This window comes from Eptesicus fuscus, chromosome 13 (assembly GCF_027574615.1).
Source record: "Eptesicus fuscus isolate TK198812 chromosome 13, DD_ASM_mEF_20220401, whole genome shotgun sequence".
Lineage (NCBI taxonomy): Eukaryota > Metazoa > Chordata > Mammalia > Chiroptera > Vespertilionidae > Eptesicus > Eptesicus fuscus.
The window spans coordinates 22,484,955-22,501,617 of record NC_072485.1 but is presented as its reverse complement, the minus strand read 5'-3'; the positions used below and the strand labels follow the sequence as shown (position 1 = coordinate 22,501,617).

The 16,663-nt window shown below is 39.8% G+C and overlaps 1 protein-coding gene across 1 annotated transcript in view; it reads right to left on the bottom strand.

Annotated features, from left to right (window-relative positions):
* Positions 1 to 16,454, bottom strand: part of SESN3 (sestrin 3) — a 57,095-nt gene extending 40,641 nt beyond the window's left edge. Inside the window, exon 1 of the mRNA XM_008149185.3 lies at positions 16,355 to 16,454. Within this exon, the coding sequence (XP_008147407.1) occupies positions 16,355 to 16,432 (78 nt within the window). The 5' untranslated portion in view covers positions 16,433 to 16,454. The remainder of the gene's footprint in view (positions 1 to 16,354) is intronic.
* Positions 16,455 to 16,663: the final 209 nt, after the last annotated feature.

The following is a 16,663-nucleotide window of genomic DNA, read 5'->3' as shown; positions in this document are numbered from 1 at the left end:
CAAAGATGGCGGTTAATTTTCATACGCTGAGGGAGGGAGGAGTGAAGACTGAAGACAACTTAGAAGGAAGAGGGAGGAAAAGCGGAAAGCAAGGTGGCTGCCAGAGGGAAAGCCCGGGTGGGGCGGGGTGGAGCGGGGGCGGAGCGGGCCGGGCGGCAGCAGCACGTGGGTGCAGGCGCGGCAGAAGCAACGGCAGCAGCGCACACCTCGGCAGCGGCCGCTTGCAGGATTCTTCCTGCAAATGGGCTACTAGTTATCTATAAAGAGTACTGTATTGATTTAATTTCCTGTTTTCACCATATTGCTCAAACAATTGACAATGCATACTGAAAATAAAATGGATATATATAATTTTGACTTGAAGAAACATGTGGTTAACAATCGTTGAACAGTGGTTCTACTTTATCACTTGAGAGCTTATTAAAATACCAATTATTGGGCCCTGCCTCGAGAATTCTAATTCAGCAGTTTGGGATGGGTCCAAAATTCTGCATTTCTAACAAACACCCAAGTTGTGCTAATGTGGCTGGTTCCAGGACCACACTTCAAGAACCACTGTCCTAGGCATTAAACAAGCTTATTAGTCTATAGAATTGTTATTCCCTGTCAATAAATTACTTCAATTTTTCCCAAAAGGAACCACTTTCAATTAAACAATAGCTCTAGTCTCTGGGGGAACAAACAGCCAATTTGGAAAGGATATTAATTCAATAAAAACCAAGTTAATTCCTAAAAATTGCTATCCAGTGGTTGGAGAACTGCTGTGAGTTACAATGACATTCAGGAAAATAAACCCCTGACCAGCAGTAAATGCCTGTGTCCCCTGTGAATTCAACTGGCCTTGAAAAGCAAGTATCTAAGATAAAATTTTGAGGAGGAATTTAGTCTTTGGATGTAAATTTTTCTTAGAAATAACCGTAAAGCAATTATGCATTATGTGTTCCAGAAAAAGGCATGTACCAAATTTCTGTGAGTCCAATCTAACTTCCAACTGACTTACATCTTTATTTTAGAAATCCCTTATCTTAAATTGATCTACAACCATGGGAAACATTACATTACATTTTAGTTTTCAAGTGCTCTACAACTCATCAAATAGTTAATTATCCATAGACACTAAACTGCATTAAAATGACTATAAAGATAGAATAAAAGGAAATGGCTTTGTAGAACAAGAAACTCCTCTCTTCTTTTATGGTCATGAAATGCATACCTGCCACTGAAAAGTAATGGAGGAGTTCTAGAGGACAAATTACTTTGTTTTTATGACATCAGAGTACCATTCATGAATGGTAACTGTGTCTTAGTAAAAGCTAGAATTAACAAATGCACACTGCCACAACAGGTTCTAATTTTAGAGGCACTACCATTAAAGAGGTAACACTCTGTAGCACATTGGTGGCAGGATCCTAAGTTAATTTCTTACTTGGTATTTTTAAAAATCCAATTGTTTCTAAAAATATCTGAAGTTAAATGGAGTTTTCATAAAGATAATCATTAATGATCCATTCTTTCCATTTGCCATTGAGGCAAATATGTTCTCTGCAATAGCTTTAACCTTTTGCACTTGGATGTCGAGTGTGACTCGACACAGTTAGCATCAGTAGCAGCTCGAGAAAAAAGCAAGCAAGTGCAAAGGGTTAATAATAACCAGTAGTAAAGGACACAAGAAAAAAAAAACATGTCAATGAAAAGTAAGATATTTTCTACTAATGGCTGCGTATACATCATGGGAATTTGCTTTTTAAAATCAAGTGCATCAGATTAGTGGTTACTTCATAAAAGAAGATAAGGATGATCACCCCTATCAATGAATGTGTTATATACTTTTATAATCACTAGAGGCCTGGTGCACAAATTCGTGCACAGGTGGGGTCCCTCAGCCTGGCCAGGCCAGCCAGCCAGCCGGGGGGGTGGAACCATGGCCAGCCAGGGGAGGGACTGCAGGAGGTTGGCTGTGGGAGCGCACTGACCACCAGGGGGCAGCTCCTGTGTTGAGCATCTGCCCCTTGGTGGTCAGCGTGCATCATAGCTACTGGCCGGTTCTTTGGTCATAATGGTTGCTTAGGCTTTTATATATATTGATAATCATAACAAGAGTTGGTCAAAAGAACTCCCTACCAGATCTAGTTTGAACCACACATTATGAAAATGCATACTAATAGTTGTCAATCTTCATTTCAACGAAAATTTCAATTGACTGAACAGGGTTTGAACCTTGCACAATACACAGCCTGTGTCACTGCTCTGGGTGTCATTAGACCTCAACCATGGAAACATCATATACTGATGGTTTTATAAAATGTGCAACCCAGATAAATGGTCCCATATTATACTTACTGATTAAGTGCTCAGTGTGGAAATTTTTAAAGCTCATCTCCATAAAAATATTTCGAATAACTAACAATTTCCCATTTTTAAATTACTGACAGCCATCACTTCTGCTCATTAGAGGTGTCGGCTTCTACTGAATTATACCCTCCCCTCATGCACATGACCCAACACCAACATTCAAGTATCTCTGTCTTCAGGTATATCCTACCCTTGACAGCTCCAAAGTATGTGTTTGGTTCACTTATTACATAGTGGCATTTCTTGAGTGCCACTATGTTAATGTTGGTTGAGGAAGTCAGTTATGGAATTAGGCCTTCAAGGGAATAAGACAATTATTTACTGTAGAAAAACTACTCTGCCTGTTTCACGCCCATCTGTAGTCACAGAATGTCTATAGAACTACTGCATATTATCTTTACCAGAGACCTCAAAGACAACATGAATAACAAGAGTTCTGGAATCCTAACATGGGGACTCTGACCAGCATAAAACACAGTCTGATTCTTGAGGGATTCATTTTGTACTAGGACATATCAATCCAAACCCTTTATATAAATTAGGTTTTGGGAAACAGACAAAATGTAACTTTAATTAAAATCTAAGGCTCTGTAATACATAATGGCACTTTCACTGAAATCAAATACTAGTAAGGTATGACAAGTTCAAAAGAGGTAAAAAAACATTCTGTTTATAGTGCTAAATGATCTGACATATGTACTTTCAAGTATATTCAGGATCTACAGATTTTTATTTTTATTTTATTTATTTTTTTAAAGTATATTTTTATTTATTTTTTACAGAGAGGAAGGGATAGAGAGTTAGAAACATCGATGAGAGAGAAACATCAATCAGCTGTCTCCTGCACACCCCCTACTGGGGATGTGCCCGCAACCAAGGTACATGCCCTTGACCGGAATCGAACCTGGGACCCTTCAGTCCGCAGGCCAACGCTCTATCCACTGAATCAAACCAGTTAGGGCAGATTTTTAAAGTTTTACTTTGGACCCATCCAAATTATATGGTATTTATCCAGGTACTATGTAGATGGGTCACTCAAATTAAAAGTTTTAACAAATGACACTGTTTATCACATAGCTGCCTTTTGATTAAATTTGCACACCAATAAAAGTATAGTTAGAATGATACAGGAAACCTTTTTTAAAAATAGGTACTATAGCTATCTATATTTTAATAATGAGCAAAACACAATTTAGGAAGGTCATACATATACCCTAGGCCTCTGATGCCAAATTCATTGCACTTTCTTTTATTCCAGGAGGTCAGCAAACGATGGACTGCTGGCCAAATCCAGCCCACTGCCTCTTTTTATACTGCCTGAGAGCTAAGAATGGATTTTATATTTTTAAGTGATTGAAAAAAATGTTCATGAAAATTGTATGAAATTAAATTTTCAGTGTCCATAAATAAAGTTTTATTGGAACAAAGCCACATCCTTTCTTTAATGAGCTGGTTATGGCTGGTTTCATGATACAAAGGCAAACTCAAGTAGGTGTCACAGAGACAACTGTTTAGGCCATACTTCAGGCCTGAAGCCTGACATTATTTACTATCTAGCTCTTTACAGAGAAAGTTTGTCAAACCCTATTCTCTACTCTTTGTTAAGTGAGAGACATAATCTTGAAGATCTCTTTGTGAGATCCACATGTATGCTGCAACTCACCACACTGCTTGGGCAAGAACCCTGATGTCCTCACTGTCTGTGTTCTTTCAGTGCCTAACATTAATGTTTGTTGAATGACTAAATAAATGAATAAAACATTCACACTAGTGGCCCGGTGCACGAAATTTGTGCACAGGGGTGGGGTGTGTGTGTGTGTGTGTGTGTGTGTCCGTCCCTCAGCCCGGCCTGCACCTTCTCCAATCTGGGACCCCTTGGGGGATGTCTTGACTGCCGGTTTAGGCCCGAGGGCCTAAACCGGCAGTTGGACATCCCTCTAGCAATCTGGGACCGCTGGCTCCTAACCGCTCACCTGCCTGCCTGCCTGATCGCCCCTAACCACTCTGCCTGCCGGCCTGCTCACCCCCAACTGCACCCCCACCACCAGCCTGCTCACCCCCAACTGCCCCCATGCCAGCCTGATTGCCTCCAACGGGCCCCCCTTGCCGGCCTGCTCGCCCCCAACGCCCCCCCCCTGCCCCCCACTGCCCCCAACTGCCCCCTCCGCCAGCCTGCTCACCCCCTACTGCCCCCCCAACCAGCCTGATCTCCCCCAACTGCCCTCCCCTCCTGGCCTGATCGCCCTTAACCGCCTCTGCCTCGGCCCTGCCACCATGGCTTTGCCCAGAAGGACGTCCGGAAGGTCTCCCAGCCTGATTAGCATATTATCCTTTTATTAGTATAGATAGTGTATGTGTGGCTGGTTTATAAATGTGTACAGCCTTTACATTTCTTGATTGCTTAAGAATATGAAGGCCATTAAAGGGTAAGAGCATTGAGACACAGAATAGGCATGTAATGGCAATCTATATATTTTTACCAAAAACCATCCTCCATACCCCCACCTGGCCCCTCCTGCCACGGCCCCCCGCCCCGTCTGCCGGCAGCCACGCTCCCGCTGCCACCACTCCCATGCGCTGACGGTGGCACCTGCCCCGCTCACACCCGCTGACTGCATGGAGCAATTGGGGCCAGCGCCAGCATTGGGTGTGAGCAGCGGCTGCTGCCCTGATCGCCCCTCAGGAGCCAGGGGAGGTGGAGAAGCCCTGAGGGGTGATCGAGGCTGGCAGCCACTGCTCACACCTGCTGACATTGCTGAGTGATCAGGGCCAGTGCCAGGCACCAGCAGTGGGTGCGAGCAGGGCCGGCACTGCATGGAGCAAAGAATTTCAGTAACCACCAGAAGCTCGTCCTGATGGCAGTGACCGGCGTCTCGCCTTGGTTTAGAGCAGGGGTCCTCAAACTTTTTAAACAGGGGGCCAGTTCACTGTCCCTCAGACCGTTGGAGGGCCAGACTATAGTTTAAAAAAAACTATGAACAAATTCCTTTGCACACTGCACAGATCTTATTTTGAAGTAAAAAAACAAAACGGCAAAAACACCCGCATGTGGCCCGCGGGCCGTAGTTTGAGGACGCCTGGTTTAGAGCCTCCGCTCACCTGCTCCACCATCCCGCCGCGGCCGATGCCCGCCATGTTCCATGCGCGCCCCCTGGTGGTCAGCGCACGTCATAGCAACCAGTTGTTCTGCCATTCGGTCTATTTGCATATTAGGGTTTTATATATATAGATGTCTCAAAAGACTGTATAGATCATACTCCATTAGAAAATAAAACAAATAGGTATTCCATAACCAAACTAAATATTCACTAATTTTAAGTAATATATTATACAAAAAGTTTTGATAAAATAATTTTCACATTACTTGGGGTTCAGTGCTAAGGTACCTTTAGGTTAGGCAATTTTGTTTTGTTTTCATTCTTTTTTAGTGTAATAAATTTGCTGGGCTTGTTTTCCTTTATTAATTTATACCCCAAATTAAGTTACACATGTTAAATTCCTTATTTCATATAAAAAGAAAACTTCCTGCAGAGTTAAAATTGATTATTTTTTTAAATTTATATTACCTTAAAGACAATGATGGGTAGCAAAAAATACGGCACCTTGTTTAAAATGCTGGGCCAGAGCCTTAGTACAAAGTGAACAAGGATCAGCCAGCTTGATGATGGTCCTTGATTATCCCAACACCCTGATTATCACCCAATTTTTATCCCTTTCTTCATTTCAACTCCTCCTGCATTAACAGTTTTCCTATTAGTCACAACAATAACCAAACATATCCTCAGAGTGAATATATTAAAAATGTTTTTGACAAAATCATCACCCTTTTTATAGTGTTAAGTATAACAAATTAGGAAAGATAGCCTCCAGTGAATCAATTACTTAGATTTCAAGATGCATTTTCACCTGGAAACAATGTTGTACCTAGTGGTTAGGTTTGCAGGCTAATCAGTAAATGCCTATTAACCATACCTGTCATATTAATAATTCTCTGGAACTTAACTAGATATTTCACTGTGTTTCCATGGAAAACTCTCAGGAGTTCTAATTTACAAGTAGCAGAACCACATCTCCCCACAACTAAACCCTTTGTAAGACTGGAAACTCTTCTCTAGTTGTAATAATTATCATAGGGGCTGTAAGTAGAGAAAGGCCTATGGAAGGATACCAGTCCCAGGATTTCCTTCCTTTGCCACTATTTTTGCCTTAACACAGAAAGCAAAAATGAATGGTGGAAATGAGCATTCATGTTACTTACCTTCATAAATAAATAGTTTTTAATGCAAAAACTTTACTAGAAAGTGAGAACGTTTCTTAGAGGTCCCATTCAAAAGACAATATTAAACTCAAAATGTTTCCAGACAGTTCTTATACCACAGATACTATAGCAACACTGATCAATGCTATGAACTAATAAATGACTGACAAAAAGAGGAAGCCAAAATTTGCTGGGAAATTAGGAAAAGTATATTCTGGTATTAGGAAAGAATGGCCACATAATTAACAACAGACTTACATAGATAAAAGAGCTAGCTAGAGGGATCAAATTGTGCAATGAGAACTTCAATTTGTTTCTCAATTGACTTATTATAGATAGAAAAATTTGCATTTCTAATGTAAAAATAAAGTAGAAAATATCTGAATTTGAAATCACTCCTATTATTCTCTCAAACAATCAGGTCCTATTAAGTTTATTTTACATTTTATATCTTTTGTATAGAAGAAAAACATGTATAATGTAAGGCAATACAGTGTTTATACCTGTAAAATGAGCCGGGCTTTGAAACTCAGGTTTCAAAGTCTGCCACTTATTGGTACTCTGACCTTAAGCAAGTAACTGAAGTTCTCTGAGCCCTAGTTTCTTCATCCACAAAACGTAGTAATTCTTCATAGGTTCATACTAAGTAAATGTGATACACAAGTAGGGCTTAAATACTTAGCACAGTCTATGGCACATAAGCAGTAGAAAAGCTATTGTTGTTATTGATATTATAAAATGCATTTCAAAGCTAAGAGTTACAGTACCAGAGAATTATAATAATATGCCACAAAATCTAGCTTTAGTTAGCCATGAGGTAAATATTACACATCTCCATTATTTGGAAAGACATTTCATTTCTTCCACTGACTAGTTCCATCTTTGCAATAGAGGAAGATGTAAAAATAAAATATGCATCTAGAAACAAGAACATATACTTCCATTACAAGTAGCTATTAATTAGTAGAGAAAATAAGTCTTACACAAATACATATTTTATACTTTTTAAGAAATATCTGGTTCAAGATATAGTATCGCCCAAACCAGCCATTTTTTAAAAAATATATATATTTTTATTGATTTCAGAGAGGAAGGGAGAGGGAGAGATAGAAACATCCATGATGAGAGAGAATCACTGATCAGCTGCCTCCTGCACGCCCCCAACTGGTGATCGAGCCCACAACCTGAGCATGTACCCTTCAGTCCGCAGTCCGATGCTCTATCCACTGAGCCAAACCGGCCAGGGCAAACCAGCCATTTTTATAATTGGTTATGCTTATTCAAAAATATACTTAATACATTTGTTATGAAACATAAAGCTAAATGCCTGCCATTCCTTTCAGAAGCTTTGAGCAGCGAAACACAAGGTATTTCAAACGATCATTGAATAACCCATAATATTCATGTGTCCCTCAGGAGGCAGTCAATATCTTGGCCCACAGACCAATGAATGACTCACCTCTGGGTGGATCTAAAAAGTAAAGGCTAGCTAAGGGGTAGTCCAGGCCTATGAACAATCCTCTGGTTCAGCTACCAAGGGAGTGCCTGCTGGCCAAGGATATCACAGCTGGCTTGGGATACTTCCAAAGTAAAGGACTTGGGGGGGTGGGGAAGAGGGGAGGTGGAAGAGGAAATGGTTTAGACAGAACTCCATGGGGAAGTGAACCTTAGGAGATGGCCTACAGAAAATCTTGGAAGTTTGAAGGTATGCCTTGAACTACTCTGAAACAGCCATTCCTTACAGAATACTAGAAGATTCCAGGAGGCAGAGCGTATGTCCATATCAAAGCAATGGCCATTTTACATCTCTGAGAAGAATCAACAGCCAATGCCAGTATCCTGACCCTCTTAATGGACTAACATTCTTTCTCCCTATCAGAACTCTGTCCAAAATGTGGTATAATCCTATATAATAAAAGGCTAATGTGCAAATTGACCGAACGGCAGAATGACCGGTCGCTATGATGCGCACTGACCACCAGGGAGTAAACGCTCAACGCAGGAGCTGCCCCCTGGTGGTCCGTGCACTCCCACAGGGGGAGTGCTGCTCGAGCCTCTCCTGCCTCCGCAGCAGCACCAACTGCCGCTTAGGCCTGAGGGCGCAGGCCAGGCTGAGGGGACACCCCCTTCCCCTCCCCGCTGCAAGTGCACGAATTGCTCATGCACCAGGCCGCTAGTATTTAATAAAACAGTATAGCAAGCTAAGTTTACTGGTGGGGTTTCAGATTCTACATGGCAACTAACATTCAAGAAGCTCTACTTGTCATGTTTTGGTGTGGTATGAATGAAGAATATTCACAATTGTCTTTTTTGTTTTTCAACTACATATCTGTGGGAGGCCATATTTTCTTCACTTGAAAGCATATCACAAGAGATTGAATGAAGAAGCAAGTATGAAATTCAGCTGTCTTATATTAAACAGGGATTTGCAAAAAATATAAATGCCACTCTTTACTGTTTTTGTTTTGGAAAATTTATTTGTATAAAAATATGTGACTTAAATTAATAATGGATTATTTAAATGAATCAAACATTTACATTTTTCTCAGTTTTAATTTCTCATTAAATAAATATTGACAGTTATAACCCACACATAACCAAAAGCTCTTTGGGGTCTTCAATACGTAAGAGTGTGAAGGAGTTTCAAAGCCAAAGTATTTGAGAACTGCTCAGCCATTTGTCAGTCTTGTACTTTGAATGGATCTTTTACCCATGTATGATTTTGATAAACATTTTCTCAAAAATGAGTCAAGTGATCCTGAAAATTCAAGAAAAACAACGGACAGTATTTATTTCCTGTGATAAAAAACAAGGGTCAGATGGCAAAGATTATGCCCATTGTGCTTAGCTGGCTGGTTCTTAGCTGAAAAAGAAAGGCTCTGAGTAGGAATGGTTTTATATATTGGTCATCTGGAAGATACTGATGACTAAATTATTCAGATCTTCAAAATGTTGACACAGTTTGTTATACAGCATCAAAAAAGCATATCCATTAACATCACCCAAGAGAAAACCTTTAAGAATTGAGAAGCTTTCAGGCTAATGATGAGGCAGATAATTTTTCAAAATTCTACTATTTCCCTGAAAGTTTGAATTTCTTCATGGCAATGAATATTGTCAGTTTTTTCTTTGAATTTTTAGGGTCACGTTATTCTTTTTTAAGCTATCTTTTTCCTTTTTATTGAATTTATTGGGGTGACACTAGTTAATGAAATTATACAGGTTTCAGGTGCATAATTCTACAACACATCATCTGTACACTGTATTGTGTGATCACAACCCCAGGTCATCCCCCCATACCCTTCTGCACCTTTCACCCCCCACCCGAACTCCCCTGGCAATCACCACACTGTTTGTTGTCTATGTCCATGAGTTGGGTTGTTTTTTTTTTGAAAATTTTAATGAAATATCCAAAGTTCATTCTTTTAAATAAAAATGGGGTTACAGTTTGAAAACTTTAAAATTAACATACCATAAAATTAACTTTTTCGTATGTGCAGTTCTGTGTGTCTTAACATATTTGTCTCCCTACCTCCACAGTCAGGACACAGCAATTCCATAACCCCAGAAAATCACCTTACACTGCCCCTTTCTAGTCAAACCTTCACCACCAATCTGTCCCTTTAGATTGGCCTTTCCCAGAATGTCACATACATAGAATCACAAAGGATGTAACATCTGGAGACTGGCTTCTTTCAGTGTATAACATCTTTTAGATTCATACATGCTTGCTTTTTATGGATAAATTTCCACTGTATGGATGTAGTTTGTTTTACATTCACCCACTGAAGGATATTTGTGTTTCCAGTTTTGGGCAATTTTGAATAAAACTGCTATAAACATTTTTTAAAATGTGGTTACATTAAAAAGTGGTTAGTTTAGCTTGTAACTAAAACAACTGCACAAGTTTTTTCTCCATAGAAATGAGGAGTATGCTATGCAATAGAAGTGCTTTATATACTTCTCATTTTGTCACACAGGATATTTTAAAAAGATGGACACTCTAGGATCAAGGTATTAAATTTTAAATTTTTACTGCTTCTTCAAGGTCACTCTTACATGAAACTGGCATTTTTTTCACTGAATATATGGCAGTGAGGAATACAATGATAACTGTTTGGTGCCACTACCTTAACTTACACTATGGGGCCAGCACAGTTTTACTTCTAATGCTTTTGCACACAATGAAAAAGGCAATAAAGTCTTAATATGATCATAAAAATAGTTTGACCCCTTAATACCCAAAGGGTATTGGACATCCCCAGGATCTGAAGATCATATTTGACAAGTGCTACTATATCTTATTAAGGAATACCAAACAACTGTTACAGAGATAATAAAAATAGCCAGCTATATCCTCTCCTTTCCCTCCCAGTTGATCTGCAATAATGTGTCAGGGTAGCTAAAATTCATACTTCCAACCAATATTACCTGGAGAGTTTTAGGTACCTATAGACATTCCCCAGATGTGAATCTCGGAGTGGAGAGATTCCCCAAAAACCTCAACACTGCAAGAGACAATGGAAATATGGTTTAGTTATTATAGAGGCAGTAATGAGAATTAAATGGGCATCTTACTAGTTATATGGCAAAGTCCATGCCCCTTGAATTTTCTCAGTTTGTGACAATAAATTAAGACTATGTGAAAACACTCTAAAAATTGTAATGGCCTAGACAAACATAACCCAATCCCTTCAAAAGGGAAAAAAAGGGAAGGGATGAAGAGATAGGGGGAAAAAGACAGAGGCTTTTACTTCCATAACTTTTCCCCCAAATTAAAATAATTAAAAATTATTTTCTTTATCCTAGATTTGCCCCAACTTCTAATAAACACAACCATCCTTAACTATTAGTCTTTTCAAATTGAGTACCATTTTCCCTCAACTGCTAAAAGGCAATTTTATTTAATTATTTGAAAAACCAAAAGGTACTCAATGAATTATTATTTAGGGGGAGTTGGATACAAATATATATATATATATATCTATATATATCTATCTATCTATATATATATATATACACACACACACACATATATATACAAATATATATATATGCAAATTTTAAAATGTTGATCATTCTAACTAAAGGCATATCTTTACCTCTCATTTACAGGCAATAAGGAAACAGGACAGAAAAGTGAAGACTAACCAAATTACTCAGTATGTATTGAAATATATTGCCATCACACACATATAATTAAGGTATCTGGATAAAAGAAAAATAGGTTTGACTTTTTCTTTCTTATATTTATAGTTGTACTTTATGGTTAGAAAGTATTTTGACACTCATTACTTCTCTCAAGCTATGCAGCTAACTATAAAATAAGTAGAAATTATCTACATTTTAGAGAAAACTAGGCTTCAAGGAAGTTAACTTGCCCAAAATACAAGAACTTATCAAAGACCTAACTGTGAGCACATTAGCAGTTATGTTTTAGGAATTTATTTGGTGATGGGGGAGGAAGTGGGAAGAGCAGTAGAATCCCTTTTACAAATGAAATCTTATATTGAGCCTGAACTATGAAGTACATAAATATACAAAACCATTATTTGTATGTGTTTTTGTGATGAAGTAACAAGTACTGATAGTAATAAGTTTGTGTTCTCACAAATAAAAATTTAACATAAGTAGGTATGTACAGAATTGAATTTTTATTAAAGGCCAGTGCCTTCACAATCAATGATAATCTTTCTTATCAATGTTATATTAACAAAAATGTTCAAATACATATACAAAGGTAACAGAACAATGTTTAATTCAAGCCCTGTACCAGAATAATCTTGTAACAAAAGATAACTTTTTAAACAATGTTAAAATTTGATAAAACATATTTTGGGGTAGCAATATTTTAAAATTATAGTTTTAAAATAATTTAAAATATACTTAAAAATTTAATCCAACTCAAGCATTTTTGAACACAAGCATTTTAGGGCTCCATAAAAAGCAGCTTGCAAACCATTGCATATTGGATTGCTATCATAAATTCACTGCTTAATCTCTGCTTAGTTCATCCCATATAATAAAAGTGTAATATGCAAATCGACGGAAGGGTGGAATGAAGAGTACTTATGAGGTGCACTGACCACGGAGGGGCGGGGGGCAGACGCTCAACACAGGAGCTGCCCCCTGGTGGTCAGTGGGCTCCCACAGGAGGAGCACCACTCAGCCAGAAGCTGGGCTCACTTCTGGCGAGCGCAGGTGGGTGGTAAGAGTGAGGGGTCCCGGACTATGAGGGGGCAGAGGCCGGGCTCAGGGGACCCGCCTCTGGTAACAAGATTCTCATGCAAGAATCTCGTGCACCGGGCCTCTAGTTCAAGATAAAATGAGTAAAAAACTACTTTTGACAATCAAAATTATGTATATAAGAAACCTGATTAACCAAGGTAGAATATAACCACTAATCCTTAGTCATAGCAATTCTATTCTATTGGTTGAACCATATAAAATTGCTATTAACTGACAAATTTGACTAGAAAAATGAGGTCCATATAGCGCAATCCAATATTTCCCATTTTATTTTCAGTCTCTTCACTTATAAGTCCAGTGTCAAAATAAGCAAAGTGGCAAAATGCAACAACCAACAAGCATATACCACTGGAACTACTGAACATACTAAGAATTTTTAAATGTTTAATCCTTTAACTTATGGTGCTGAGTTTTATTCACTCCAATAGCACTAACTGCTTAATAGCCTACTGCAATAGGCCACCTTTTATTTATTGGAAAATGAGTGGACTGACAGTTACCTACCTTTCTTAATGTAGTTTAGCACTCCACTTTAAAATATATCTAGTTGTTCCTGGAATTTCTTCAAGTAAAATGTATAACACTTCAAAAATTCATTAACTTTTCCTTAATAAATACAGGCATTTCCTCTTTTATTAGAAACCTTGTTGAATTATTTCATTGATAACTGGGCACGTTAGACTTAGTAGGAGTTACAGATTTGAGGACAGTTTTTTTTTGTTTCCCTCTGTGGTGTACTTCTCCATTCTTTTTACTGACTGAAGGTTACCAAATTATATTCAATATTTTAAGTAGTCTCCTTATTTTGGAGGACACTGAATCAAAATTATAAAGGCACTTCTAAGAATAAATGTGATTTTCATAAAACATACAATTCAATTTTCAGATACAGAGTTAAACCAAATTATTTCATGTGCATGTGAATCCAGTTCCTTTTGAAGATATCCCCAAATCAACACACTGCAACAAATTAAGCCACTTAGAGAAAGTCATCATGCCACATATAAAGGTGACTCTTCCCCCATCATTAATGAGGATTATAACTGCAAAGAGTAATTTACACTGGGTGTGCATGAGTTTCATTCTTCCCAACAAAAAATTCAAAATGCTATGACTCACTTGGTTATTACTGAACACATTATTAAATAGAAAACAGGATAAATTTGGAGAATAACATTTTCAGAGTTGCAGATGAATTTTAGAGTTATATACTTTGTATCAAAAAGAAAACCATCTCTTTATTAGAAATAAACTCTTACATGCTTTTAGAATGATAAAGAATTTAAAATGCTAAATACTTGATATTTTTAAAGAGCACTTAAGAATACTACTCTTAAAAAGCTACTTATGTTGCCAAGTCATGTCATAACTGGCTCAAACAATTCCATTTCCATCTAAAGCTATTTCATGCTACTGCATGAATCAATATTAAATACCCCTTGGATTTGTTAAAAACTGGAATATTGGCAGAGGTATGCATAGTAATTATAAACTATGAAAATGGTGACTATCCATTTTCCATATACCTTTTTCTTTTAATAATGGCTAGAAATGAGGATGTTCTTTCTAGGTAAGCAGAAATGGTTTCCTAAGAGCTAAGAGAAAGACATAAAGAATGCTAGCAAAGTATGATGAATCCATAGCCATGGTTCTCACAAAAGGAAAAAGAAATATTTTGTAGCCTAATATCACCTCCAAACATTTTATTAGCCTACCAAATTGAGAGAACCACTTAAAAAAAAAAAATCAAAATCAACATAGCTCTCTTTTCCTTCAGTTAAAAAAAAAATAACTTATTTTAACCAGGCTGGAGTGTAACCAAATGTGTATCAAACAACACTTTTTTTCATGTTAAAGACATAACTTACCACTTTTAAAGTTAGGAAATAATAATCATTATTTTTTAAAAAGTTTAGTTCAGAGGACATCTGGCCCTGAAGTGAAAGAGTTAACATTCAACTAAGCCGAGCTGCACTTCTGGTCCATTACATTTCTCACAAGCTGCCCTACAATGAGCTGAACAAGTATCAACTGTAATTTGATCCCAGAGTTTATGGAAAAAAATAACTGCACATACTCAACAAGAACATTGAATAAAAATCTGTTTCAAGAAAAACATACCCAATAAACACAATTTAAGACATATTTAACTGTTCGATTAACTTCAAATCTGCAATCTCTTTGCTTTCTTCATGCTCTCCAATAAAATAGGGGGGGCGGGGGGGGGGGGGAACAGCAGCCCTACTGCAGGGAAAAGAGCCTTGAAAAACAACTTTGATTGGCACTTGGCCTGACCCACAGAGGAAGAAAAAACAGTTTTTGGACAAAGAGCGCAAATATTTGAGCTTGCTTACTTATATGCTTTCTTTCTTTCCTTTTTAATATATAAAGAGCAATCCCAACTGAACTGTATAGTTCGAGAAACTGACTAAAAAACGGTGCCCTATTCATCTTAGTCCTTCAGTCCCGACGCATTTGCACAACTCAGCAATTTTAATTCATTTGTACTGGGCAAACAGAAGCACCTCAACTAATGTTTCCACCTAATGAAATGTAAAAATAGGGTTTGGAAAAGAATAAATTGATTATCCTATTACCCAGTGGCCAGCGTTAAAAGTCTGATTAAAAGCTTTTCTCGGTCTAAAGCGACATGCCCCCCCCCTCCTCTTCCCCCTCCTCCCCCTTAAACGGAGCGATTAAGCCAAGAGGGCTAAACAATACTGGAGTAAACTTTCCATCAGTCACTCAGAGAAGCAATAAGCTGAGGGTGCATCTGATTTTTTTTATTTTTTTTTCTGGACGAACGCGAGCGGGGGAGGGGTTGCTAAAAAGGGATAACTCACGTTCCCCCCCCCCCCCCGTCTCCTCCCCCGCCCCATCCCCGCCTGAGGAACTGTAAGGTCGAATAGCATTTCCCATGGGCATAAAGTTCAAGCTGCTTTTACCAATTCTTTTCATGACTGTGTTCTAGACACAAGACGGCCGTCCAAAGAATGTAAAAAGGGGGTGTTAGGGGAGAGCACGCCAGGGAGGCAGAAGGGAAGCAGAGTCAACAAAAACACCCGCAAGAGACAGAGCTACAGCGAGGAGGGAGCCGGGTTCCTCACCACCAGCCCCGGCGGTGCCGATTCCACGCCGGCCTCCATCAGCAGCACCAGCCGGAGAATCGAACAGGTCCCTCGCTCCCTGCGCCCGAGGGGAGCCGGCTGGTTAGGTAAGAGGAGCCGAAACACAGTCCACAGCACCCCCTTACCAAAAGCAAATAAAAAATAAAAATCCCCAACCCCTCGGGACTAGAGTCTGCCCCCCGCCGAGATAAAAAGCAGCAGCCTTCACCCTCCACCCTCCACCCACGCCCCCTTTTTTCGGTCTCGGCGTGGGGAAGGTGCCCGGGATCCCTGGGAGCCTCGCTCCGGGAGTGCGCCCGGCCGAGCAGCCCGAGCCCAGGCCGGCGGAAAGCGCCCCTCCGAGCCGGACCCCAGGCCGAGCCCGTACCTTCCGCAGCACTTTCCGGCAGTTGGTGCAGATCAGGTAGTTGGTGGCGGCCGACGGGCTGCTGCCGCCCCGGTTCATCGTGGCTGTGGGCACCGAGGGCGGGCGGCGGGCCGGGACGGGGCTGTCACTGCGGCCGCCTGCGCCGCTGCGGAGCCGGACGGTCCCCGCGCCGCCGGCCGCGCTCCTCCGGCGGGATATCGGGATAGGAGGCGAAGACCCGAGAGCAGGCGGCGCTGTCCGAGGCGACCACCGCGGCGGCTGCCGAAGCGACGGCGGAGACGGCGGCGGCTGCTCCTCACCGGCCCGTTG